The 26,004-nt window shown below is 41.3% G+C and overlaps 1 protein-coding gene across 7 annotated transcripts in view; it reads left to right on the top strand.

Moving 5' to 3' along the window:
• usp45 (ubiquitin specific peptidase 45) overlaps positions 1-26,004 on the top strand; it is a 158,199-nt gene that overhangs the window by 12,705 nt on the left and 119,490 nt on the right. For 6 of the 7 annotated variants that reach the window (XM_043685574.1, XM_043685580.1, XM_043685569.1 and 3 more), the window contains exons 4-5: positions 1,548-1,651; positions 11,791-11,888. In XM_043685574.1, the coding sequence (XP_043541509.1) occupies positions 1,548-1,651; positions 11,791-11,888 (202 nt within the window). Of the gene's footprint in view, positions 1-1,121; positions 1,157-1,547; positions 1,652-11,790; positions 11,889-26,004 lie in introns of those variants that run through there. The other variant, XM_043685591.1, reaches the window with a different exon arrangement.

Below are 26,004 nucleotides of genomic sequence, written 5' to 3'. Positions count from 1 at the left end.
TGGAAGTGTAGTGGACAGCGAAGAAGGTTACCTTGGATTACGACAGAATCTTGATCAGATAGGCAGATGGGCTGAGGAGTGGCAGATGGAATTTAATTTGGATAAATGCAAGGTGCTGCATTTTGGGGAAGGAAATCTTAGCAGGATTAATACACTTAATTGTAAGTTCCAAGGGAGTCTTGCTGAACAAAGAGACCTTGGAGTGCAGGTTCTTAGCTCCTTGAAAGTAGAGACGCAGATAGATAGGATAATGAAGAAGGCGTTTGGTATGCTTTCCTTTATTGGTCAGAGTGTTGAGTACAGGAGTTAGGAGATGATGTTGTGGCTGGACAGGGCAATGGTTAGGCCACTTTTGGAATATTGCATGCAGTTGTGGTCTCCTTCCAATCGGAAGGATGTTGTGAAACTTGAAAGGATTCAGAAAAGATTTACAAGGATCAGAAAAGATTTACAAGGATGTTGCCAGGTTTGGAGGATTTGAGCTATAAGGAGAAGTTGAATAGGCTGTGGTTGTTTTCCCTGGAGTGTTGGGGGCTGAGGGGTGACGTTACAGAGGTTTATAAAATCATGAGGGGCATGGATAGGATAAATAGACTAAGTCTTTTCCCTGAGGTGGGGGCACACACACAGACACTCACACACACCCTTACAGACACACACACTCCCATATTCACACAGGCATCCTCTCAGAGACTTAGACTACTCTACACTCATGCACACACATATACACTCTCTCACACTCACAACCCCCAACCCAGACAGACTGACACACAGACTGACACACAGACTGACACACAGACTGCAGACTGACACACAGACTGACACACAGACTGACACACAGACTGACACACAGACTGACACACAGACCCACATGCACACATATATTTTGTGGGGTGAATTTGTACTTAGGGTTACATTGTACTTTCCTCAAAAACTGAATGAATTCATGTAAAACTCTGTTATCTCACTTTTTAGATTAGAATCAATCTAAACATCATGGCATAGACAGAGATCACAGAGGGCTAACACCTTCAACATATTGTCTAGCTAACACCAATTGTTGCAGCTAACCTGAGAATGCAACTTTTTAAAAAAGTTTTTTTCATTTACACATGAAAGAAGTGAAACTATCATGGTATTCGAACAGACAATCAAGGTATTTTTTAATGTATAATTTCAGTTACATCACACTGTAAATCTTTGCTATAAATTCTGTGCATTACAATTGTATCCTCCACAATCACCTGATGAAGGAATGGCGCTCCCGAAAGCTAGTGTGCTTCCAATTAAACCTGTTGGACTATAACCTGATGTTGTGTGATTTTAAACTTTGTATGCCTCAGTCCAACGCCAGCATATCCAAATCGTGGTATAAAAGCAAGTTGTTGGTATTTTGGACAATAGCTGAAGATGCACTACCTACGAACGTGATCAAGTAAAAGTGAAAATTAATTAAATTTTGCTGGCAATGCTAAAAACTGTTACGACTAGTAACTTAGGAGACAGTCGATCAAAATGTAACAACATATAATGTTTTTTACACTTAGGGATGCAGTCAAAACTCAAAAGATCGGCATTCTTTCAAGCATTTCCAGACTGCGCGCTTGGATGCACATTGTATTGTGATCAATTTGGACTCCTGGACTGCTTGGTAAGGCAATTTGAGGCTGAATAGTCCAATTTATAAGTATAAATTATACAATTATATTTCAAATTGTCATAATTGAAAGTTCAAGTTTACTATTAATGAACTTTCAGAATGCTCCTTGTTTTTCCTGTTTGTCTAATTTTCTCTTTTTACAAATTCCTGCAGAAGTTAGTAATTCATGATAGGCATAGGTCCAGTAGCAGTGTCAGCAGATTGGGTAATATCATGGTTGGGCCCATTCGAACATACATTTCCACCAGCAGTCCATAGAAATTAGGAGAGGGCAATCTAGATTATGATTTACTTCCTGACCATCGGCTCATTGAAGCCTGTTGTGGTATCAAAGGATGCGCCAACTCCCTTCCTTTACTACCAAGCATAATCAATGATGTACATTTATTAACTGAGTTAGCAAGAAACTCCACAGCATTTAAAATATTTTTTGTGGACTAAAATCTCAAAAGCTGCTTATGTTTTTGTAAATTTATTTCAATACTTTTTTTCTACATTTTTCTTTTTGATTTGAGCACTTTGATGATTCATTTGCCTAACTGACACTTAAAAGGATTACTGATATTCATAAGGTTACAGCCTTATTCCTCCCAGAGTGACCATCTGACCTGTACATTTGTTTTTAAGATGAGTTCTGAAAAGAAAACACCTATTTGTGGGAGGAAAGGACAAGGCTTCTTGGCAATGCCAGACCATGAAAAGAACTGAACCTGGAAGCTTGTTGTCATTCTGACATTCATAGAATTTGCTATGCGATGAAGGCATATAATATATAATTATATTTTGAGAATTGGGTTCTAAAATGGAGGAAAATGAGTTTTCATTTTCAGTTCTGTGAAAGTCAGACATTTTTCCCTGAGGACGTGAATTCAAAACTAGGGATCATATTTTTATGGTGGGAGGAGAAAGTTTTAAAAAAGACATGAGGGACAACATTTTTACACAGAATGTAGTTCATGTGTGGAATGAACTTCCAGAGAAAGTGATGGATGCAAATACAGTTACAATATTTAAAAGACATTTGGATAAGTACATACATAGGAAAGTTTGGAGGGATATGCACTAAATGCAGGCAAGTGGAACTAGTTTAGTTCAGGAATGTAGTCATTGTGGACTGGTTAGACCAAAAGGTCTGTTTCTATGCTGCATGACTCTCACTCTATAAATGTTCAAAATTCAGCATTTTCAGGAAATTGTATGTCATTTAACTAAAATCAATAGCAAGTAACTTGGGGATGTATCGTCTAAGGTGTTTGTTGACTTGAGTTTCACAACCAAGAGAGTGGGAGGCAGAAGCAGCAGATGCTCTTAAGAGTCTCCAAAAATAGTTCAGAACATAGAACGTTACAGTGCAGTACAGACCGTTTGGCCCTCGATGTTGCACCAACCTGTGAAACCAATCTGAAGCCCATCTAACCTACACTATTCCATTATCATCCATATATTTATCTAATGACCATTTAAAATGCCCTTAAATATGGTGAGTCTACTACTGTCACAGGCAGGGCATTACACACCCTTACTACTCTCTGACATCTATCCTATATCCCCTTGTGCGAGTCATCACCATCCAAGGAAAAAGGCTCTCACTGTCCACCTTATCTAATCCTCTGCTCATCTTGTATATCTATATTAAGTCACCTCCCAACTTTCTTCTCTCTAATGAAAATGGCCTCAAATCTCTCAACCTTTCCTCATAAGACCTTCCAACATTCTGGTAAATCTCCTCTGCACCCTTTCCAATGCTTCCACATCCTTCCTATAATGTGGCGACCAGAACTGAACGCAATACTCCAAGTGCGGTTGCACCAGAGCTTTGTACAGTTGTAACATAACCTCATGGCTCCGAAACTCAATCCCTCTACCAATAAAAGCTAACACACCATAATCTTTCTTACCAACCCTATCAATCTGGGTGGCAACTTTCAGAGATCTATGCACGTGGACACCAAGATCTCTCTGCTCATCCACACTATCAAGAATCTTAGCATAAGTCCAGTATTCTGTATTCCTGTTACTCCTTCCAAAGTGAATCACCTCATGCTTTTCCACATTAAACTCCATTTGCCACCTCTCAGCCCAGCTCTACAGCTTATCTATGTCCCTCTGTAACCTGCAACATCCTTCAGCACTATCCAGAACTCCACCGACCTTAGTGTCATCCACAAATTTATTAACCCATCCTTCTATATCCTCATCCATATCATTTATAAAAATGACAAACAGCAGTGGCCCCAAAACAGATCCTTGTGGTACACCACTAGTAACTGAACTCCAGAATGAACATTTCCTATCAACCAGCAGCCTCTGTCGTCTTACAATTAGCCAATTTCTGATCAAAATGGCTAAATCACCCTGAATCCCATGTCTCTATATTTTCTGCAATAGCCTGCTGTGAGGAACCTTATCAAACACTTTACTGAAATCCATATACACCACATCAACCACTTTATCATCATCCATCTATTTGGTCACCTTCTCAAAAGAACTCAATAAGGTTTGTGAGGCATGACCTACCCTTCACAAAACCATGTTGACTATCCCTAATCAAATTATTCCTTTCTAGATGATTATAAATCCTATCTCTTATAATCCTTTCCAACACTTCAGCCATAACCAAAGTAAGGCTCTCACTGGTCTATTACTAGGGTTGTGTCTATTCCCCTTTTTGGAGAAGGGGACAACATTTGCTATCCTCGGTCTTCTGGCACTATTCCTGTATACAATGATGACATAAAGATCAAAGCCAAAGGCTCTGCAATCTCCTCCCCAGCTTCCCAGAGAATTGTAGGATAAATCACATCCGGCCCAGGGAACTTATCTATTTTTACACTTTCCAGAATTGCTAACACCTCCTCCTTATGAATCTCAGTCCCTTCTAGTCTACTAGCCTGTATCTCAGTATTCTCCTTGACAACATTGTCTTTTTTCTGTGTGAATACTAATGAAAAATATTCATTTAGTGCCTCTCCTATCTTCTTAGACTCCATGCACAACTTCCCACTACTGTCCTTGACAGTCATTCTTTTATTCTTTTATTCCTGACATACCTGTAGAAAGCTTTAGGGTTTTCCTCATCCTACCTGCCAAAGACTTCTCATATCTCCTCTTGGCTTTTCTTAACTCTGTCTTTAGGTCCATCCTGGCTAACTTGTAACTCTCTAGCGCCTTCATGTCTCATCTTTACATAAGCATCCTTCTTCCTTTTGACAGGAGATTCAACTTCTTTAGTAAACCACAGTTCCCTCGCTCAACCACTTCCTGCCTACCTGATAGGTACATACTTATCAAGGACACGCAGTAGCCTTTCCTTGAACAAGCTCCACATTTCAATTGTGCCCATCCTCTTCAGTTTCCTTCTCCATTCTCTGCATCCTAAATCTTGCCGAACTGCATCATTGTTACCTTTCCCCCAGCTATAAATCTTGCTTTGTGGTATATACCTATCCATTCCATCACTAAATTAAATGTAACTGAATCAGTATCACCAAAGTGCTCACCTACCTCCCCATCTAACACCTGGCCTAGTTCATTACCTAGTACCAAATCCAATGTGTCAGGAAACCCTTCTGCACATATTGGACAAAACCCGACCTGTCTAAAGTACTCGAATTATAGCATTTCCAGTCAATATTTGGAAAGTTAAAGACCCCATAACAACGACCCTGTTACTTTCACTCCTACCCAGAATCATCTTTACAATCCTTTTCTCTATATCGCTGGAACTTTTTGGAGGCCTATAGAAAACTCTCAGCAGGGTGACCTGTCCTTTCCTGTTTCTAACCACAACCCATACTACTTCAGTAGACGAGTCCTTATCAAATGTTATTTCTGCCATCGTAATACTGTCCTCGACGAACAATGCCACCCCCCCTCTTTTGCCACCTTCCCTGTTCTTAATGAAACATCTAAATCCGGAACCTGCAACAACCATTCCTGTCCCTGCTGTATCGATGTCTCCGAAATGGCTACAACATCAAAGTCCCAGGTACCAACTTATGCTGCAAGCTCACCCACCTTATGCCTGATGCTCCTGGCATTGAATTAGACACACTTCAAGTCACCTTCCTCTCTGCTGGTACACTGTTGCGTCATTGAAACCTTATTTATGACCTCAGTACTCTTAACCTCCTGTACACTGGAGCCACAATTCAGGTTCCTATTCCCTTGCTGTAGTCATTTAAACCATCCTAAAAAGCATGAGCAAATTCCACCCCCCCCGACTCAGATATCGGTATCCCTCTGGTTCAGGTGTATACCATTCTGTTTGTAGAGTTCCCACCTACCTCACAATGAACTCCAAATATTCAGATATCTGAATCCCTCCCTCCTGTGCCATCCTGTAGCCATATAATAAGCTGCTCACTCTCCCTATTACTCGCCTCGCTAGCACATGGTACGGGCAAGTAACCAGAGATAATAACTCTGTTCTAGCTCTAAGCTTCTACCCGAGCTCCTTGATTTTCTGCCTTAAATCCCCATTCCTTTTCCTTCTATGTGATTAGATTCTATCTGGAGCACAACTTGGGGGTGCTCCCCCTCCCCCTCAAGGATCCTGAAAACATGTTCTGAGACATCACGGACCCTGACACCTGGGAGGCAACACCTCATCCGCGAGTCTCTCTTGTTCCACAGAATATCCTATCTGTCCCCCTAATAATTGAGTCCCCAATGCCTAATGCTCTACTTATTTCCCCCTTCCCTTATGAGCAACAGGGACAGACTCTGTGCCAGAGATCTGTACTCCATGGCTTACCCCTAGTTCCCCCCACCCCCTCCACCCAGCATCTAAAATGATATATTTGTTTCTGAGGGGAACACCCACAGGAGATCCCAACACTGTCTGTCTGTTCCATTTCCATCCCCTGATTGTAACCCATCTACATTTTTCCTGTACCTGATGTGTGACTACCTCCCTGTAAGTCCACTCTATTATCCCCTCGGTCTCACAAATGATCCAAAGTTCATTCAGCTCCAGTTCAGGCACAGCTGGGTAGAAGCTCTTAGTTGCTTAGAAGAAAGTCCCAGAAGCAGAAAACTGTGGAGGTGTCAGAATAGGAGGCATCTGCTAGGCAGTTGAAGACATGAGTTTAAGGAACCCATTATCAATAATAGTAATAATCACACAGAATATAGGGATAACTAGCCATTTGGATACAGAACTGGCTCAAAGATAGGAGACTGACAATGGTGGTGGAGGGTTGCTTTTCAGACCGGAGGCCTGTGAGCAGCGGTGTGTCACAAGGATTTATGCTGCATTCAGTGCTCTTTGTCATTTATATAAATGTTTTGGATGTGAACATAAGAGGTATGATTAGTAAGTTTGCAGATGACACCAAACCTCTAGGTGTAGTAACCAAGAAGGTTGCCTCAAAGTACAGTGAAACATTAATCAAATGGGCAGGTGGGCTGCGGAGTGGCAGATGGAATTTCATTTAGGTAAATGTGAGGTGCTGCATTTTGGGAAGACAAATCAGGGCAGGACTTCATTGGTCAGTGCATTGAGTATAGGAGTTGGGAGGTCATGTTGCAGCTATGCAGGACATTGATTGGGCCACTTTTGGAATACTGCATTCAGTTATGGTCTCCCGGCTGTGGGAAGGCTGTTGTGTAGCTGGAAAGGGTTCAGAAAAGATTTACAAGGATGTTGCCAGGGTTGCCCTAAAAGGGGGTGTCATGGATAGGGTGAATAACCAGGGTATTCCTCAAGGTAGTGGAGTCCAAAGCTGGAAGGCATAGATTTATGGTGAAAGGGGAAAACTATAAAAGGGACCTAAGGGGCAAGGTTTTCACACAGAGAGTGTACCAGTATGGAATGAGCTACCAGAGGAAGTGGTGGAGGCTGGTACAAATACAACATTTAAAAGACATCAGGATGGGTATATGAATAGGAAGAGTTTAGGAGGATGTGGGCTAATTGCTGGCAAATGGGACTGGATTAATTTCAGACATCTGGTCAGCGTGGGTGAGTTGAAGGTTCTGTTTCCATGCTGTCCAGCTCTATGACTGTATGAGTTGAGTTAGCAACTTGTTTCAGGGTCCCGGATAGAGTCATTAATTTTAATAAAAGCATTGAGTGAATGCAGAGAAACCTGCCAAAAAGGAAATAGCTTATAGACGTGCAGGATGAGCAAGATGCTGTAGCATGATGATAGGGGTGACCATTTGCTGAGGTTTGAGTATCTGTAAGGTTATTGCCAAGGTAAAAGGGATGAAGCAGTTTTTCACATATGAAATTATTTCAATAATTAGTGTTTAGTGTAACATAGTTTGTATTTTCTCTTGTGGAATTTTTTTTTGTTAAAAGTGCATCTGCAGTCTCCAGTTAATTTGTTCAATGACTGACTTCTGCAGTTTAAAAAATAAACTATCAAGCCAGGCCTTAATCTGGGATCTGATTTGTACGATATTACCATCAGTTGGGATCATAACAGTTTTTCTAGTTGAAACCATTGGCCTTCCTGCTTTTACTTCAACATTGAATATGGAATGATTCACCATAAGTAGCTATGATACAACTTGAAAGGAAATTGGGTAACTATTTGAGAAGGGAGAGTGTAAAAGATTTCATAGAAATTGTAGTAAAATTCAATTAATGTTGACAGTTCAATTTGAAGAACACCAGTGCAAAAACCCAAATGTTTATCATAAACTGCTCAGTGCATTGGTGGGAAGGGGCAATTTAACTTGTGAAGAATCACAAATTTGAAGTAATGTCCTACAGCTATATGCAAGTCTTCTGAAGTTTTTGCTTTTTAGACTTTTTAGTTTAAGACTGTTTTCTTGTTTTCGGTTGTAAGCCAATAAATGCTATAGATCCAAAAGCCAAAACTGAAAAATCTGAAGTAAAAGTAGAAAACGTTTGAATTGCTCAGAATGTCAGGCAACATCTATGGAGAGAGAAACAATGAACATTTCAGACTGATGGCTTTTCATCAGTACTAGGAAATGTTGGAAAAATGTGATTAATTGGTTAAAGTAAATTAAAATGGGAGGATGGAAATAGGAAGAAAAGGGAAACCGAAAGAACTGCAGATGCTGTAAATCAGAAACAAAAACAAGTTGCAGGAAAAGTTGAGCAGGTCTGGTAGCATCTGTGAAGAGAAATCAAGAGTTAATGTTTCCTACCTGGTGACCCTTCCTCAAAATGGCCCTCCTGAGAAGAAAAAGGGGGGTTTGGAATGAGGTAGTGGTGCAGTGATATTTTAATTCCCTGAGATTAATTCCCTGCGGGCATGATTTTGAATCCCACCAAGGCAGATGATTAATGTTGAATTCAAATAATAAATCTGGAATTTGAAAGAAAGATTGATGTGTTGGTGTTTTAAAAAATTCTCAAGGTCAGGTTCGTAGGAGAGTAGTCTGACACAGAACAAACGACCAAGAGGCGAGTCTGCTAGAATATGAGCATTTTATTCCCCGCAGCGTCGCCACAACCAGGTCTCATACTTACAACGGGTCTGGCTTATACTCACTCTACATGTTACCGGAACTGGGAGCCGTCAGTTCTCGTAGAGCGGTTGCCAACAACCCACGCTCGGCGGTTAAACGTAACCCCGGAGCAGACTCACCGAACTGGAGACTTTTCCAGCTGATATACTCTTTTCCAGATATAAACATTCATGTGAACAGCAGACCAAGGCTAAAAAACACATTCCATTCTGGTTACATACAGATAAGAAGATTCACACGGGGAGGTGTGTAATAAGATTCACACGGGACTAAGCAACACCTCCATTCCGGTTAGATTCACACATGTATTGGGACATAATTTTTAACCGTTTCACCACAGTTGGTAACCCTGATCATTTGTCAGATCTTGTTCACCAGTTCCCTTTAGAAAGGGAAAACTTGTCATCCTCACCTGGTTTGGCTAACAGTACTGTGGTTGACTCTTCACTGCCCTATGAAACAGCTGAGCAAGCTATTCAGTTCAAGTACCATGAAGAAAGGGCAACAAATGCTGTCCTTGCCAAAGGTCCTCACATCCTATGAAGGAATAAAAAAAAAAGGAAGATAGGAGAGTTTAAATGTGAACTTCAATGGAGCATTAAGGAGACCATCTTCAGCCTCCCACTTGGTTTGAATGATGCTCGGTGTAAGCTCAAGGAACAGTAATTTATCTTTTTTTTGCTTTTTAACTTTCTGCACTCAACATGGAGTTCAGTGATTTCAGACCATAATCTGTGACCCCATATGTTCAACTTTTCTTTGCATGGGGTAATACAGTGGCTAGCACTGCTGCCTCTCAGCATCAGGAACCCAAGTTCGATTCCAGACTTGGATGATGACCTGTGTGGAGTTTGCACATTGTCCCCATGTTTGCATGGTTTCTGCCGGGTGCTCCGGTTTCTTCCATAGTCCAAAGATGTACAAGTTAGATGGATCGGCCATGCTAAATTGCCCCTTTTTTTTGCTAAGGATGTGCAGACTAGGTAGATTAACCATGGTTAATGTGAGGTAATGGTGATAGGGTGATGGTTTGGGGGGGGGGGGGGGTGTGGAAGAGGGAGTGAAAGAATATATGGCCGAATAGGATGCTGTTCTGAGGGTCAGTGCAGACTCGATGGCCAAAAACTGTCTATCTGCATTGTGGGGATTCTGTGATTCTCTGTTTTCCAATGACAACTCTTTATCGCTTTGCCAATCTCACCCCCTCAAGACACAGCTTTTCTTTCTTTACTTATCTTATTACCATTCCCTTTGGCCTTGCATCGTCCACCTTTTTGTCATTTAACTTCTTCTATCTTATACTTCAACACAGACCTTCTCTTTTCTTTTCAGCTATCCTTCCCCTCTTATTTGTTTATAATTACTACATTTTAAAATCTTTCAGTTGTGATGAAAAGTCAGTTTTAGCCCATCTATTGCTTCAGTTGCTTCCACGCCAATTTTGCCAGCATTTACTTCCTTGGTAAATGTAAATAAACAGTATTCATGTGCCACAGCTGTGCTTTCTACCTCCATGTGTAAATCCCCTTTTTTAAAATATACCTATGGATAGCGAGTTTTGAGAAGATTTGTAACTCAGGTTGAGGTTCTGGATGTAAGTTTGCTTGCTGAGCTGGAAGGTTTGTTTTCAGACTTTTCATCACAATACTAGGTAATATCATTGAGCTTCCTGTGAAGCACTGGTGTTAGTGACCTGCTTTCTATTTGCGTTTCGGTTTCCAACATCACCAACCCAAGGAAACCTAAACACATAAATAAAAAGCAGGTCACTAACACCAGTGCTTCACCGGAGGCTCACCGATGATGTTTCCTAGTATGGTGACGAAATGTCTGAAATCGAACCTTCCAGCTCAGCGAGCAAACTTAGATCCAGAACCTATGGATACATTTTGGATTCCTGTTTTATTTCAGTTGTCAGTTAATTCTCTCAAGCTCTCTTTGCTGCACCTTTTATTCATTCTTGTCTGAACTTTCTGTTTTTAGCTTGATTCCCACTTGTATAATCAACTTGACATTGGTCAAATGCACCTTTTTTGCTGTTTCATCTAGCTCTTTGTCTTTCATTATCCAGAGAATTCTGATTTTATTTGTCCTACCTTTCTCCGTCATGCCTTGACCATGCCTGAATTATCTCCTCTTTCAAGGAAGCCTATCCTTAAACTGTAATATTACCCGTTGGTCTGGAATTCTTCTATTGTGATTCTCTATATTAATATCAATAAGAAATTATTGTCTGTACTTTTAAAACAAATCTGCACATAATTTATTCTTTAGCATGCTGAGAGGTGACCTTACAGAGGTTTATAAAATCATGAAGGGCATGGATAGGGTAAATAGACCATTTTTTCCCAAGGGTGGGGGAGTCCAAGACTAAAGGGCATAGGTTTAAGATGAGAGGGGAAAGATTTAAAAGAGACCTATGGGGCAACGTTTTCACTTAGAGGGTGGTGTATGTATGGAATGAGCTGCCAGAGGAAGTTGTGGAGGCTGGTACAATGACAACATTTAAAAACAACTGGATGGCTATATGAATAGGATGGGTTTAGAGGGATATGAGCCAAGTTTTGGCAAATGGGACTAGATTAATTTAGGATATCTGGTCTGCATGAATGAGTTGGACTGAAGGGTCTATTTCCATGCTGTACCTTTCTATGACTCTATGACTCTTAATTTTGTAGGTGCTATGAATGTGATGAGGAATTAATATCGTGCCATAAAAAGGTTCTTTCACACTTGCTGGATTTTCTGCAAAGACATGCTTCTAAGATCCACTCAGGTAAAGCATTTTCATATATTATGATCAGTGAACTCTACCTGGGTATAGGAATAAGTTCAGACTGAGATCCAATTACATAATTATATTTTATAACAACGAGATGTGGAAAATAATCTCCACCTATATTGAACATGATTCAGAAGTGAAATGAGTCATTGAATATATTCTTGATGAGATAAAATACAGCAAGTTGTACAGTTCAAATTCCGATTTTAATTTGTTTATAAATTTCATCTGATTATATCTGTTCTCCAGTACAACAGGATGACCACCTGTCAACTATGCCAGATTCTATCAATGTAGCCAGATGTGCTTCTGATTTTAATAGAGCGGCATGAACAAAATATAGTATCGTGACACTGTTTAATGATGTATAAAAAAAACTGTTTTAAGTTGCTTTACTTTTAGTCTAGGGAAAGATTGTTTGCAATTCTTTTTACATTTGGTGAGTTAGCTTTGTTTATCAATGCATAATCTACAACAGTTTTCCATATGCATTTTTAAGGTGAGCCAAAGTTTGATCATGTTGTTATTTGAATGACTCTTGATATAACTTTTCGTAACTTGACTGTTTCTGCATGCAAGTAGCTCAACCTGGCTTACGTTTTCACCTCCTTTTACTTAATAAAACCAGCCTTTTATTTGTTATCTCCTAATAATACAAATAAGTGCAGAAACTCATGATTGAAGACTGACTCACAGCAATTCAAGTTCACTTTTTAAATATTGAAACCACTGTTCCACTTTTGAAATACGGGAACTGTACAATGCTAGGTTCACTTGAGGCCATTTATATGCAAGTGCATTGATTATAACTTTAATATGTTCTCTTTCGGGCTGTAAACAATTAGTTGCTAAGTATGTATCTTCAATTTACTGGGAGCATTAAAAAAATCAGTATTTAAGGTTAGTGCTAGACTGTACTTGTAAAAGGTACCAGAGTAATATTTGTTATTGCAGGGTTTTTTCCAAAAATGTGGTGTTACTGGTTCTCATGCAAATCTTGATACAAAGATTAATGATTAGAACATGGTGCTGGATGACCCCAAGGTGCTTTGGACTGTTCTAATGAATCTCTGATGTGGAGTTGCTAGTTTTGGACTGGGGGGAACAAAGTTAAAAATAACTCAACACCAGGTTATAGTCCAACAGGTTCATTTGGAAGTACAAGCATTTGGAGCGCAGCTTCTTTGTCAGGTAGGCTAGTGGGGCAGGATCATAGGACACAGAATATATATTAAAAGATCAAAGTGTCATATCACTGATGTGATGTGTTGAACAAACCTAGATTTCTGTTAAGTCTGTAATCACTTAGAATGGGTTGCAGATTTCGATTCATTAATTTGTAAATCCCAGAACTTCTTTTAAGTCGCATTCCCAAGATAACTTCAGTTTTTTAAAAAAAAAGTGACATCTCAGCTCAGACAATGCATTAAAAGTGTGAGGTTAGAGTCTGTCTATCTATTCCAACCTTGAGTCAGACTGGTTCTGTTTCCAAAATAGGAATTTATAAAATGTCACATGGACTAACTGCCTACAGACTGGGTGCATTTTGATCTACCAATACAAATCTGACGTGTGTGTATGTGTGTGTGTGTGTGTATACGCGCGCACATGCGTGCTCCCCCCCCCTTTGGAAATAGAACCGGTCTGACTCAAGGTTCGAATACAGACTCTAACCTCACACTATTAATGGATTGTCTGAGCTGAAATGTCACCTTTTTTTAAAAAAACCTTAAATTATCTTGGGAATGCGAATTGAAGGAAGTTCTGGGATTTACATATTAATAAATCAAACCCGCAACCTATTCTAAATGATTAAAGACTTAGCAGCAATCTAGGTTTGTTCAATACATCGCATCAGTTATAGAGTCATAGAGATGTACAGAATGGAAACAGACTCTTCGGTCCAACTCGTCCATGCTGACCAGATATCCCAACCTATTCTAGTCCCATTTGCCAGCACTTGGCCCATTTCCCTCTAAACCCTTCCAATTCATATACCCATCCAGATGACTTTTAAATGTTGCAATTATACCAGCCTCCACCACTTCCTCTGGCAGCTCATTCCACATGCACACATCACCCTCTGCACAAAAAAAGTTGCCCATTAGATCCCTTTTATAGCTTTCCCCTCTCACCCTAAACCTATGCCCTCTAGTTCTGGACTCCCCCACCCCAAAGAAAAGACTTTGTCTATTTATCCTATCTATGTCTCTCATGATTTTATAAACCTCTGAGATCATCCCTTTGCTCCAGCGAAACAGCCCCAGCCTCTTCAGCCTCTCCTTATAGCTCAAATCCTCCAACCTTGGCAGCATCCTTGTAAATCTTTTCTGAACCCTTTCAAGTTTCACAACATCTTTCCTCTTAGCAGTGCTCTTGGAAATATCACCCCAGTAAACCTTTGTTATACTCTCTCCATAGGCAGAACATTTTTACTCGGATAAGGAGACAAAAACAGTACACAATGGACTAGATGTGGTCTCGCCAAGGCCCTGTGCAATTGTAGCAAGACATCCCTGCTTCTACCTGGACAGATTATATCACAATATAGTACAATTAATGTTTAAAGCTGTATCAGTACAAGGATAAAGAAGCAGAAAGTGGTGAAAGTAGTCTAGTTCATACCTGTTGCATGTGATTTGAATCTCAAATATTGAGTTTCTTGCTTAGACAGAAGTTAATTGGAAAGGCTGCCTTCATTCCACAGAATCGGGCTTTCACTAAGATTCAAATGCAAAAATATAAGCTCCTTTACAACAGATACTGAGAAAGCTGACCACCTTTTGAAGGTGGAGAACTCAAGCTCAGCAACGAGGATCTTATATTTTTACCTCTGGCTTGGTAAAGTTCACCCACCAGCTATTCTTTTCGCCTCCTCACAGACCTGAAAATCCTGCCCAAACTTTTCCTGCCCCAGAATGCTCGAACAACAATAACGGATGTACTGCATTAATGGGAGGTTCAATTGGTTCAATTGGCTCGATGGCTGCTTTGCGATAGAGAGTGATGCCAAAATCACAGGTTCAATTCTTGTACCAGCTGAGAGCACAAAGGAGGATCAACTTCTCAATCTTGCCCCTCACCTGAAGCATTGTAACCCTCAAGTTAAACTCACCACAATCAGTTGTCCCTAATGGAAGAACAGCCCCAAGGTCCTCCAGGACTCTAGCATAGATGGAATATGCAAATGCATAATACAACAAAACTATTAGGTTTAATTAAAGAAAACTATGAAACAATACATATTTGAGTTGATATAGCAAATTAAAATTAATTCCTCATCTGTATTTACTTGGAATTGAAGTGAATCATTTAAATTGTCGAAAAATATTTTGTGACATTAGATCAGCTGGAATGTATAGTTTCTGCCTTTTGTGTAAAAGTTTGATCAAGCTGCTATAAAGAGCATTTTCATTTTCCCTACTTTCTCTTGCTGTGCCCGATACATCTTTGCATGGATCAACTATTAACAGCACAGAGCCACACTATATGTGTGGTGATACTGGGAATGGAAAAACAAGACAGCAGTTGAAACTAAAGCAATAAACTAACTTCTGCAAACATGGTGCTGATACAGGTAGTACTCCTATAATGTTGTAGTTGTGTTCCAATGAAACCTCACCTAATAGAAAATCGCTTGATATAAAGAATGGGACCTATGGGAAAAGAGGGGTTAGGGGCAGACCAGCAAAGAATATCACTCACAATCGCTCAAAAATCACCCAAAAGTCTAACACAAATATAGCACAGCCTGAATGAAGATATAAATCATACATATCAACAAAGCAAAAGTAAATTTAACGTAGTACATTTAAACAATATCGTTAATGCAGGGATAGAGCGTCATCATGATGCGCAAGATAGACTCCATCATTCCTGTTATGTGAGCCATATCACGTATTCTCTCCTTACTCTCAAAATGCTTTATCATATCTAGGTTCTCTTCCAGTATTATAGTCTTTCTTTTGCATTCGCCACCCACAATTTTATCACCAGGATGCTTCTTGCTGCTATGCACCTCCATTTTTTTTTCAAAAATGGAATAATCCAGGAGTAGTGTACCTTTCCCAGGAAGCTGCGCAATGTATCTGTCTCAGAAAGCTGCTCTGTCAGCAGCTGACTTTGGTACATGTGAAAAATGGCAGGGAGACTTAAGTGTGGGTATCAACGTGTGCGAAGAACAAAGCACATGAAATGATCACCGCTGGAATTGCACTGTTGCGAACAGAAGTAAGCGTTCTCGAAAATACCGTTCCTCAATTTCTCAGCGATGTTATAAGCAAATCATGCTGCTGGAAAGCTCATTATCCAAGAACTACCTGTACAGAAGAGACGAGAAGGATTAGAATTTCCTTAGCCCCTCTCAACAAGGTTCTTGAGAATTGTGTGCCTCGATGGATAATGTCAGCAGCAGAGGTTTGAAGGTAGAGGGATTCCTTAGACACCTTGTGGGTGATGGCACCTGTAAAAGTTAGGATGGTTCCACATAAAGAGCCAGGACGGTTTCCTTGTGGAATTTTTTTGCTGTTGCTTTTGGGGAGAGCTTAACCAAACTCAGCAGAGGTATGGGAGCTTGGAGAGAATAATATCAAGGTACACAAAATACTGGGAGAGGCAGATAACATGAGAATAGAGCCTGGTGTGTTGTTAAGTAGAGGCAGAGTCAGAGAGAAAAGTAATGAAGGTAAATCAAAGTTATGCATGTATAAAATCATTTAGTATATTTAATAAGAATAGTGAGGTTGCAGGCATAGCTTGCTTAGTGGAAATAGAATGTTGGGCGACAACAAAGACTTAGCTTAGGAAAAGGCAGGAATGGGTGTTAAATATCTCTGATTTCAAGGTGTTCAGAAAGTTAGAAAAGGTTAAAAAGGAGGCATGGCGCTTTTATAAAGGAGAGCTCTGCAGTGCTGAAGAAAAAGTGTGTCCTGGAGAGTTCAAGGACCGAATTGATTTGGTTTGAGTTAAGGAGGAAGAGAGATTCAATTACATTGTTCAGTGGAATCTATAGAACATGCACAAGTGGGAAGGATATAAAGGAACAAATCTGAAAGGAAATTAGAGATCAGTGCAAACATAAAGTTGTTATAATGGGGCCCATTTTTAAAAAAAAACTGAATGTAGGCTACGATAATGACAATGTCAAGGGTAGTGAGGGGCCAAGCATTCAAAGACTTATGTTCCAGAGGTTTCCACCCAGGAGTATGCATACAATCAAACAAGAAAGGAACTAGACCTGGTTATTGGGAATGAGATGAGGCATGTACAGCAAGTGTCGGTGAGGGTACATTTAGAGGACAGTGATCATTGTATCATAAGATATAGGATGATTGTTGAAAATGAAAATTAATAATATATATAAAGAATAATTAACAAGAGGAAAGCTAACTTCAATGGGGAAAGAAAGAACTAAGCTAGATAGACTGAAATCAAAAGCTAATGGAAAAAAAGAGGAGCTGAGTAATGGGTTACCTTTAACGAGATGGATGAGGCAGAGTTAATGTGTGTTTCCTCAAAAGGGAAAGGTAGGGCAAGCAGTATTCCCCAAATATGAAGGAGATATTGAAGAAAAATATGAAGAAAAGTTCTATTTATTACAGGTGCAAGGTAGAAAATGCAATTGAGAACCAAACTAAATGTAGAAATCTCAGAGGAGTGAGAGCTGAATAAGCAAAGAGAAGCAAAGAGTGATAAGGAAAAAACTCTGGCAAGGAAATCCCAAATGCTATGGCAGGACACTAATTGTAAAAGCAGTAGGGCCAATTAGGGATCAGAAAGGAGATTTACACATGGAATTAGGAGGCATGCTGAGGTGTTAAATGGTACTCTTACCTTATAACAAGTGAATACTTCTCAGATTCATGAGGTTTATTTGGAAGTATAAGATTTTAGAGCACTGCTCCTTCGTCAGGTAGGCTAGTGAAGCAGGATCATAGGACACAGATTTTATAGTAAAAGATCAAATTATCATACAACAGATGGGCCAATGGGCTGAGGAGTGACAGGTGGAGTTTAATTTAGATAAATGTGAGGTGCTGCATTTTGGAAAAGCAATTCAGATCTGGACTTATACACTTAATGGTAACGTCCTGGGGAGTGTTGCTGAACAAAGAGACTTTGCAGTGCAGGTTCATAGCTCCTTTAAAGTGGAGTCGCAGGTAGATAGGATAGTGAAAAAGGCGTTTGGTATGCTTTCCTTCATTGGTCAGTGCATTGAGTATAAGAGTTGACAGATCATGTTGCGGCTATACAGGGAATTGGTTAGGCCATTGTTGGAATATTGTGTGCAATTCTGGTCTCCTTTCTATCGGAAGGATGTTGTGAGAGTTGAAAGGGATCATAAAAGGTTTACATGTATGTTGCCATGGTTGGAGGGTTTGATCTATAGGGAGAGGTTGAATAGGCTGGGCTTTTTTTCCCTAGAACTTCAGAGGCTGAGGGGTGACCTAAGAGCCATTTATAAAAGCATGGGTAGGATGAAAAACCAAGGTATTTTCCTCAGGGTAGTGGAATCTAAAGCTAGAAGGCATAGGTTTAAGGTGACAGGGGAAAGATTTGCATCTGACCTAAGGGGCAGCGTTTTCACACAGAGAATGGTGCCTGTGTGGAACGAGCTACCAGAGGAAATGGTGGAGGCTGGTACAATTACAACATTTAAAATGCATATGGATGGGTATATGCATAAGAAGGATTTAGAGGGATGTGGACTAAGTGCTGGCAAATGGGACTTGATTAATTTGGGATATCTGGTCGGCATGGGTGAGTTGAACCAAAGGGTCTGTTTCCATGCTGTACAGCTCTATTCCTCTGTTATTTCAGAGGAAGAAATGGGATCTCACCACCTTGTCAAAAACAACTGCAAATTTCTCCTTCGATTTGGAGAAGGCTTTACCGAAAATAGATTGTGCTGGTTCCCCTGTTAGACAAGGAAAGGGGTGGGGAAGAGGTTGGCAGCTCAATCAGACTAAGGCAAGATTAGGATGGTTCTGCAATCTTCCTGTAAGGAACCTGACTGTTCTGGATGAGAAGATTCACTGATATGCTTTAAGTATTCCAACCAACGTGCACTGTGTCCATGCAGTTTAAGTTAAGTTTAGTCACAAGGAGCTGTCTTCTGAAGCTGCACAAATTGGTTCTTTCCGTGGTTTATTGAGAAGGGAACCAAGTGGAAGCATTGCTATTTGAAGGGTGTACCTTGCACATAATGGAGCAGGCTTGAAGAACAAGGTCAAAGAGGAAAATGACAAAAATTACTGACTCTGCAGATCTCCTGGGGTAGACAGAACGATGGCATAGATTGACCCTGCCATTCTTCTGCTTATCTTACAGCTCAGGAGGAACCAGTGGTGAAGGTTGGCGGTGCAGCAGCAGCCATTAGTCACAGTCAAACCTGCAGAGGGGCAATAGCCAGGACAACAGGGGAAATGACGTTGACCCAAAACCTCATGTACAGGTTTTTATGTAGCTATCAGCAACTGACAAGCAGCACCAAAGGCACCATAGATGTATCCAAGGGCATACAATACATCACAAGAGACTCTCACTTGACTAAAAATACACTTAGTTGCTTCCTCTTGGTAGCAGACATTAGGCAGTCAGGGCAGTGTACTTGGCTACCTAGCAAATTTCCAACAGGAGCAAGGATGTAACTAATTGCACCCACATAATGATCAGAGCACCATATCAGCAATCAGCAGTGTTTATCAATCGGAAAGAATTCCACTCCCTGAATATGCATTTATAACCAAATACTGTTGTGGTTCTGTTCGCCGCGCTGGGAATTTGTGTTGCAGACGTTTCGTCCCCTGACTAGGTGACATCCTCAGTGCTTGGGAGCCTCCTATGAAGCGCTTCTGTGATCGTTCCTCCAGCATTTGTAGTGCCAGAGGAAAGATCACAAAAGCGCTTCACAGGAGGCTCTCCAGCACTGAGGATGTCACCTAGACAGGGGACGAAACGTCTGCAACACAAATTCCCAGCTCGGCGAACAGAACCACAACAACGAGCACCCACGCTACAAATCTTCTCACAAACTTTGAATAACCAAATACTGTCGATCTGTGCATGATATTTGGGGAAATGTCATGACCCCTACAGTCTTAAAACACTCTCAGGTGTCTGCACCTTTCCGTACCCTTTGTCACATATAAGACAGGCTACCTTGAGACCTTGTGATCACGTCTGTCAGGTGTCCTCAGCCTGATGCCGAGGAGTGGTATAAAACTGCAGATGGCTCCACAAGGGCCACTGTTGAGCAGACCATAGGCACTGCTTTATAACCCGAATAGAATGTCCCAAATTATTGTGGGACACTGCTCCTTCACAAACTCACTCAACAAAGGATGGAGATGTCTTAGGAGACAAAGAAATAGAGGAGTAAGATGCTGTCATAGATGAGGATGTTGAAGGGTGGGGATCCTGAGAAATGCTCAGAGGAGAAGGAATCAGGGCAATGGTTTGACAAGGCAGACTCCATGGCAACCTTACAGCAAGCCATGTCCAGTGCAATTGAACTACTTGGACATGTTTGTTTTAATGTTACATCTTTTGTATAACAGCTGGCTAAATGCCACAGTTTCTTCTGTGTAACATACCTAATTGACTGATTTTGCATGATCATTTTATATAAAGGCTGCATTTTAAATTTTAATGTGCTGGTATAGTGATAACTTACAAGTATTGAACTATGTGTACACACCCAGCCTGCAACAACTGCAGCTGCACGACCAACAAACAGGGCCTCCGGGAGCGAAGCAGAATTATGTGCTTTGTATCAAGGAAAGAGAAAATATAATATGGAACAATCATCTTAGAGAATGATCCCCAGCTGTCCCTCATCTTGTCTGATGTCAGTAATCACTTTTTCCGACACTATTCCAAACGTCTGGGATAGTGTTGAGGCCAGCCATGGTGGCAATATGGTAGTACACAGCCGGGAGTAAATTGCCATGGGATTCTTAAATATTGCCTCTGGATCCCATGAAGTCTCATGGCATCAGGTCAAACATGGGCAAGGAAACTTACTGATTACAATGTGCTGTCTTCCCTAACGTGATGAATAAATGCTCATCCATGTTGAATAACTTTTGGACGAAACACAAATGTTCCAAGGATCAGAATGTATTCCAGGTGGGGGATTTCACTGTCCACCATTGAGATTGGCTTGGCAGCAGCATTACTGATTGAACTGATCAGTTCCTAAAGGACATAGTTGCCACGCTGTTGGCACAAGAGAAAATATACTTGATCTCAACCTCACCCATTTGCTGCCACTGATGCATCTGTCCAGGACAATATCATTAAGAGTGACTATCGCAAAGTCCTGCTTTCATATTAATAACACTTTATGCTGTGTTATGTGGCAATATCACTCTGCTAAATGGGGCACACTTTGAACAGCTCTAGCAACTCAAGGGTAGGTATCGTGAGGCACTTTTGGCATCAGCAGCAACAGAATTGTACTCCAGCATAATCTGCAACCTCATGGCCTTGTGCATGCACACTCTAACATTACCATCAAGCCAGGCAATCATCCCTAGCTAATGAAGAATGTAGGAGGGCTAACTTGCAGCAGCACCAAATATACTTAAAAATGAGGTGTCAACCTGGTAAAGCTACAACACAGGATTCCTTGCAAACTAAAAAGGGTAAGCAGCAAGTAATAGCGAGAGCGAAACGATCCCACAATCAGTGGGTCAGATCTAAGCCCTGCAGTTCTGCCATCATCCAGTCATGAATGATGGTAGACAATCAAATGGTTGTCCAGAAATATCGTCATCCTCAATGATGAAAGGATCCAAAACATAGATAAGGCTGAAACATTTGCAACAATTTTCATCCTCCTCAACATCTCAGATGCCAGTTTTCAGCCAACTCGATTCACTCCAAATGATATCAAGAAATGGTTGGAAGAACAGGATTCTTAGAGGTAGGAAACAGAAGGTGATAACAGAAGACTACTTATGTGGCTGGAGGCTAGTGTCCAGTGGCGAATCACAGGAATCAATATTGGGTCCCAATTGTTTGTTTTATATATATATATAATATGATATAGATCAGAATTTTAAGTACGTTTGTGGATGGCATGAAGATTGGCTGGGTGGTTAATTATGAGGAAGAGGGCCTTGGGTTACAGGAAGATCTAGACAGTTTGGCCAGATGGAACTTAATCCTGATGCACTTTGGAAAAACAAACAAGAGAAGGACGTACTTGATGAATGTCAGAACACAGGATGGCACGGTGGCTCAGTGATTAGCACAGCTGCCTCACATCACCAGAGACCCAGGTTCAATTTCTAACCATGGGCAAATGTTTGTGTGGAGTTTGCATGTTCTCTCCATGTCTACGTGGGTTTCCTCCGGGTGCTCCAGTTTCTTCACACAGTCCAAAGATGTTCAGCTTAGGTGGATTGGCCATGCTAAATTGCCCTTGGTGTCCAGGGATACGCAGGCTAGATGGGTTAGTCATGAAAAATGCAGGGCTACACAGGTTGGGGGGTGGATTCCGGGTGGGATGCTGTTTGGACAGGCCGTGTGGACATGATGAGCTGAATGGCCTGCTTCCAGTGTATGGATTCTATGGACCAGGAAGCTCAGGAACAGAGGGATCTTGGGATATTTGTCAACAGATCCCTAAACATGGCAGGACAGGTTGAAAGGGTGGTTAAGGCATGTGGGTCAACTGCTTTTATCAGTTGTGCTATAGGGAATAAAAGCAGGGAGTTTATGTTGTACAAAACTTTGGCTACAGCTGGAGTACTGTGTGCAATTTTATTGTCACATGACAGGAAGGTAATGATTGCACTAGGTGAGGTGCAGAGGAGAATCACTAGAATGTTGCCTTTTGGATTTTAGCTGTGAAGAGATGTTGACAGACTTGGGTTCTTTTATTTATAATAGAGTAGTCTTAGGGTGGACCCGAATGAGTTGTATAAGATAGTGAGGTACATGGACAGAGTGAAAAGGAACCAGCTGTTCCTCTTAGTTGAAGGATCAGTAATGATGGAGCATAATTTGAAGATGAAAGGCAGGAGGTTTAGAGAGGATGTGAGGAAAAGGCACTTCACCCAGAGAGTAGTGGGAATCTGGAATGCATTGCCTTGGACTGTAGTAGAGGTGGGAAGCATCATGACCTTCAAAAGGTATGTGGGTGAGCACTTGAAATCTCATAAACTACAAGGCCGTGGACCAAGTGCTGGTAATTGGTTTTAATGCAGATAGTTTGGTGCAGACTTGATAGGCTGTAGGGCCTTTCTGTGTTGTATGACTCTATAGGGTCTGAAATGGGGATGTTCACCAATGATTGTACTGCATACTGTGGACAGCTCAGATACTGAAGCAGTCCATGTCCAAATACAGCAAGATATGGACAATGTTCAGGTAGGTGCTGAAAAATGGCAAGTAACATTCACAACATAAAAGCAAAGACCATCCCCAGTAAGAGACAATCTAACCATCACCCACTGATATTCAGTGGTTTTACTATCACTGAATTCCCCACTATTAACATCTTGGGTGTTACCATTGAACAGAATTTTAACTGGGCTCACCAGATAAATACAGTGGCTACATGTGCAGGTCAGAGGCTAGGAATACTGTGGCGAGTAACTGACTTGCTGATCTCCCAAAGTCTGTTCACCATCCACAAGTCAAGAGTGTGATAGAATATTCCCCACTTGCCTGGATGAATGCAGTCCAACAATACCATCCAGGACACTGCATCCTGCTTGATTGGCATCACATCCACAAGCATCCACTGCCAATAGGAGCACTGTGCTCTGCAAAAATTGGCTTATGTTTCCTAGACAGTACCTTCCAAACCCATGGCCACTTGCATCTAGAAGGACAAGGACAGTAGATACATGGGAACACAGACTTGCCATTCTGACTTGGAAATATTACAGTTGTAGTTCCTTTAGTGTCATTGGATTAAATCCTAGAATTACCTTCTTAATGACATTGTGGCTCTACTTACAGCACATAGACTTCAACAGTTCAAGAAGGCAGCTCAATACCACCACCTCAAGGGCAGCTATGGACTGACAAGAAACTTCTGGCCCAGCCACCAATGCCCAGGTGCTATAAGTGAATAAAAAAGTCTTTTGACTGTACTCTGAGCATCCTCAGCGAATGGTTCATTTTCTCTCTGCTTCCCCCAAGCGGTTAAGTCATTGGACATTGCCTCATATACTAAGAATAGTTGGCCTGGTTATAGAGACCCCAGGTAGGGAAAAATCTTTTATTCCTACACCTTGTAGAACCTGACCACATTCACTCATTACATTTATGAATTATCTGTGTTGTGCACATACTTACAATCCTTGATCTGGTGTCTTTAGTTTGACCTCACCAGAAAATTTCAGTGTCCATGAATTTAATATTTCGATCATTGACTGCAGTCCCTAAGTACTAGGTCTATGGTGTGAGAGACAATCAGAGATGTTCAGAAGGAAGACTAGTATTTCCTTGCGACTGAGGATGATGTCCATTCCTTTCAATTCAGCAGCCTTGTTGGCATCTAGCAGGGTAACCTTAGAACAATGCAAGTGATTATATGTTTACAGACTATATAGATTGTTGAATTACTGCTATGTCTATGTGCTGCTTGACATCCTCCACTAAGGTGGAGGGAACCTGCTGATTTAAACGCCCTGGTGACCGTGGTGATTTTGGCAAGCATCCCCAGGGGACTCGGAGCCAATAGGGGCATTCTAGTGAGTGTCTCCTGCACTAATGTATGTACACCCTGCTGCTTCAGCCAGTGATAGAGGGGAGATGGAGAGGCATGGCATATCTGGAGTGTCCTGAGATAAAGCTCTGAGGTTCCGGGCTATCTTTCCTTTTTTCTGTTGGGGCCTGCTGGCACCACCCTGTTCCTTGTGAAGTAAGATCAAGGTGCCTTGTCCCACACTTACCTTGCAATTGATGCTGCAGATCCATAGTTACAACAATCAAGTGCAGGTCCAATCCATTTTCGGCAACCACAGAGTGTTCTACTGCATCTGGATCTTCAACATTCCTGCTACCCTTTCCAGAGGGCTCCTCCAACTTTCACTCAAATCCACGTAATTGCCCTGGGCGTCACTGTCTGATGTTTTCCTTCCTGTGTCTGTAGATTGACCACGTTTCTTGTGACTGAATAGAGGCATGTCATCTGCCTGGGACTGAGCAGATGCCTGATCTCCAGTCGTCTGATCATTGCTTCCTGCACTGGCTATGGGCCAGTGTCAGTGATATGATAACCAGATACAGTGGGCTCAGTTGCACAAATTGGTGTGACCACTGAGGTGAATGTTTCTGGTGGTGGAATGTGTAAATGCACATAATGGTGCCTTGTCTGAAGTTATGTTGGTTCCATCCTCAAAGGTCGTGGTGGCGCTATTGGGCAGGGAGTGGGAGGTTGTGATGTCTTCTATTTTTTTGTGTTCTGTTGGCTGAGGTAGAGGAGATGAGGAAGAATTAGTTGTTCTGCCTGGAGCTTTGGAGGCTGAGCAGTGACCTCCTAGAGGTTTATAAAATCATGAGGGGCATGGATAGGGTGAATTACTAAGTCTTTTTCCCAGGGTGGGGAGTCCAAAACTGGAGGGCATAAGTTTAAGGTGAGAGGGGAAAGATTTAAAAGGGACCTAAGGACCAACTTTTTCATGCAGAGAGTGGCGCGTGTGTGGAATAAGCTGCCAGAGGAAATAGTGGAGGCTGGTACAATTACAACATTTAAAAAGCATCTAGATGGATAAGTAAATAGGACAGGTTTAGTGGTATATGGGCTAAATGCTGGCAAATGGGACTAGATTAATTTAGGATATCTGATCAGGTTGGACTGAAGGGTCTGTTTCCATTCTGTACAACTATGACTCTGAGATGCACAATCCGTTATTCATACCAATCTGTGACAGTGCCTGCATCTCAGAAGAGCAGACTGCAATTTTCCTCACTGGTTTGTGGTGACATTGTTACCTCTCCATCAGTAGTGACCAATCCTGGTCCTCACCTGTCAGCTGCATAGCCTGTTCTTTAAAAGGGATAAGGATCCAAATATCCTTACTCCTGTCTCCTGTTGTGGACCATCTCGTCCTGCAAATAGAGAAAAGAAAGGATTGAGTGCTTTATG

The sequence above is a fragment of the Chiloscyllium plagiosum genome, chromosome 3 (genome assembly GCF_004010195.1).
Source record: "Chiloscyllium plagiosum isolate BGI_BamShark_2017 chromosome 3, ASM401019v2, whole genome shotgun sequence".
NCBI classification, from domain to species: Eukaryota; Metazoa; Chordata; class Chondrichthyes; order Orectolobiformes; family Hemiscylliidae; genus Chiloscyllium; species Chiloscyllium plagiosum.
The sequence above is the reverse complement of the archived record's forward strand: the minus strand, read 5'-3'. Positions and strand labels throughout refer to the sequence as shown.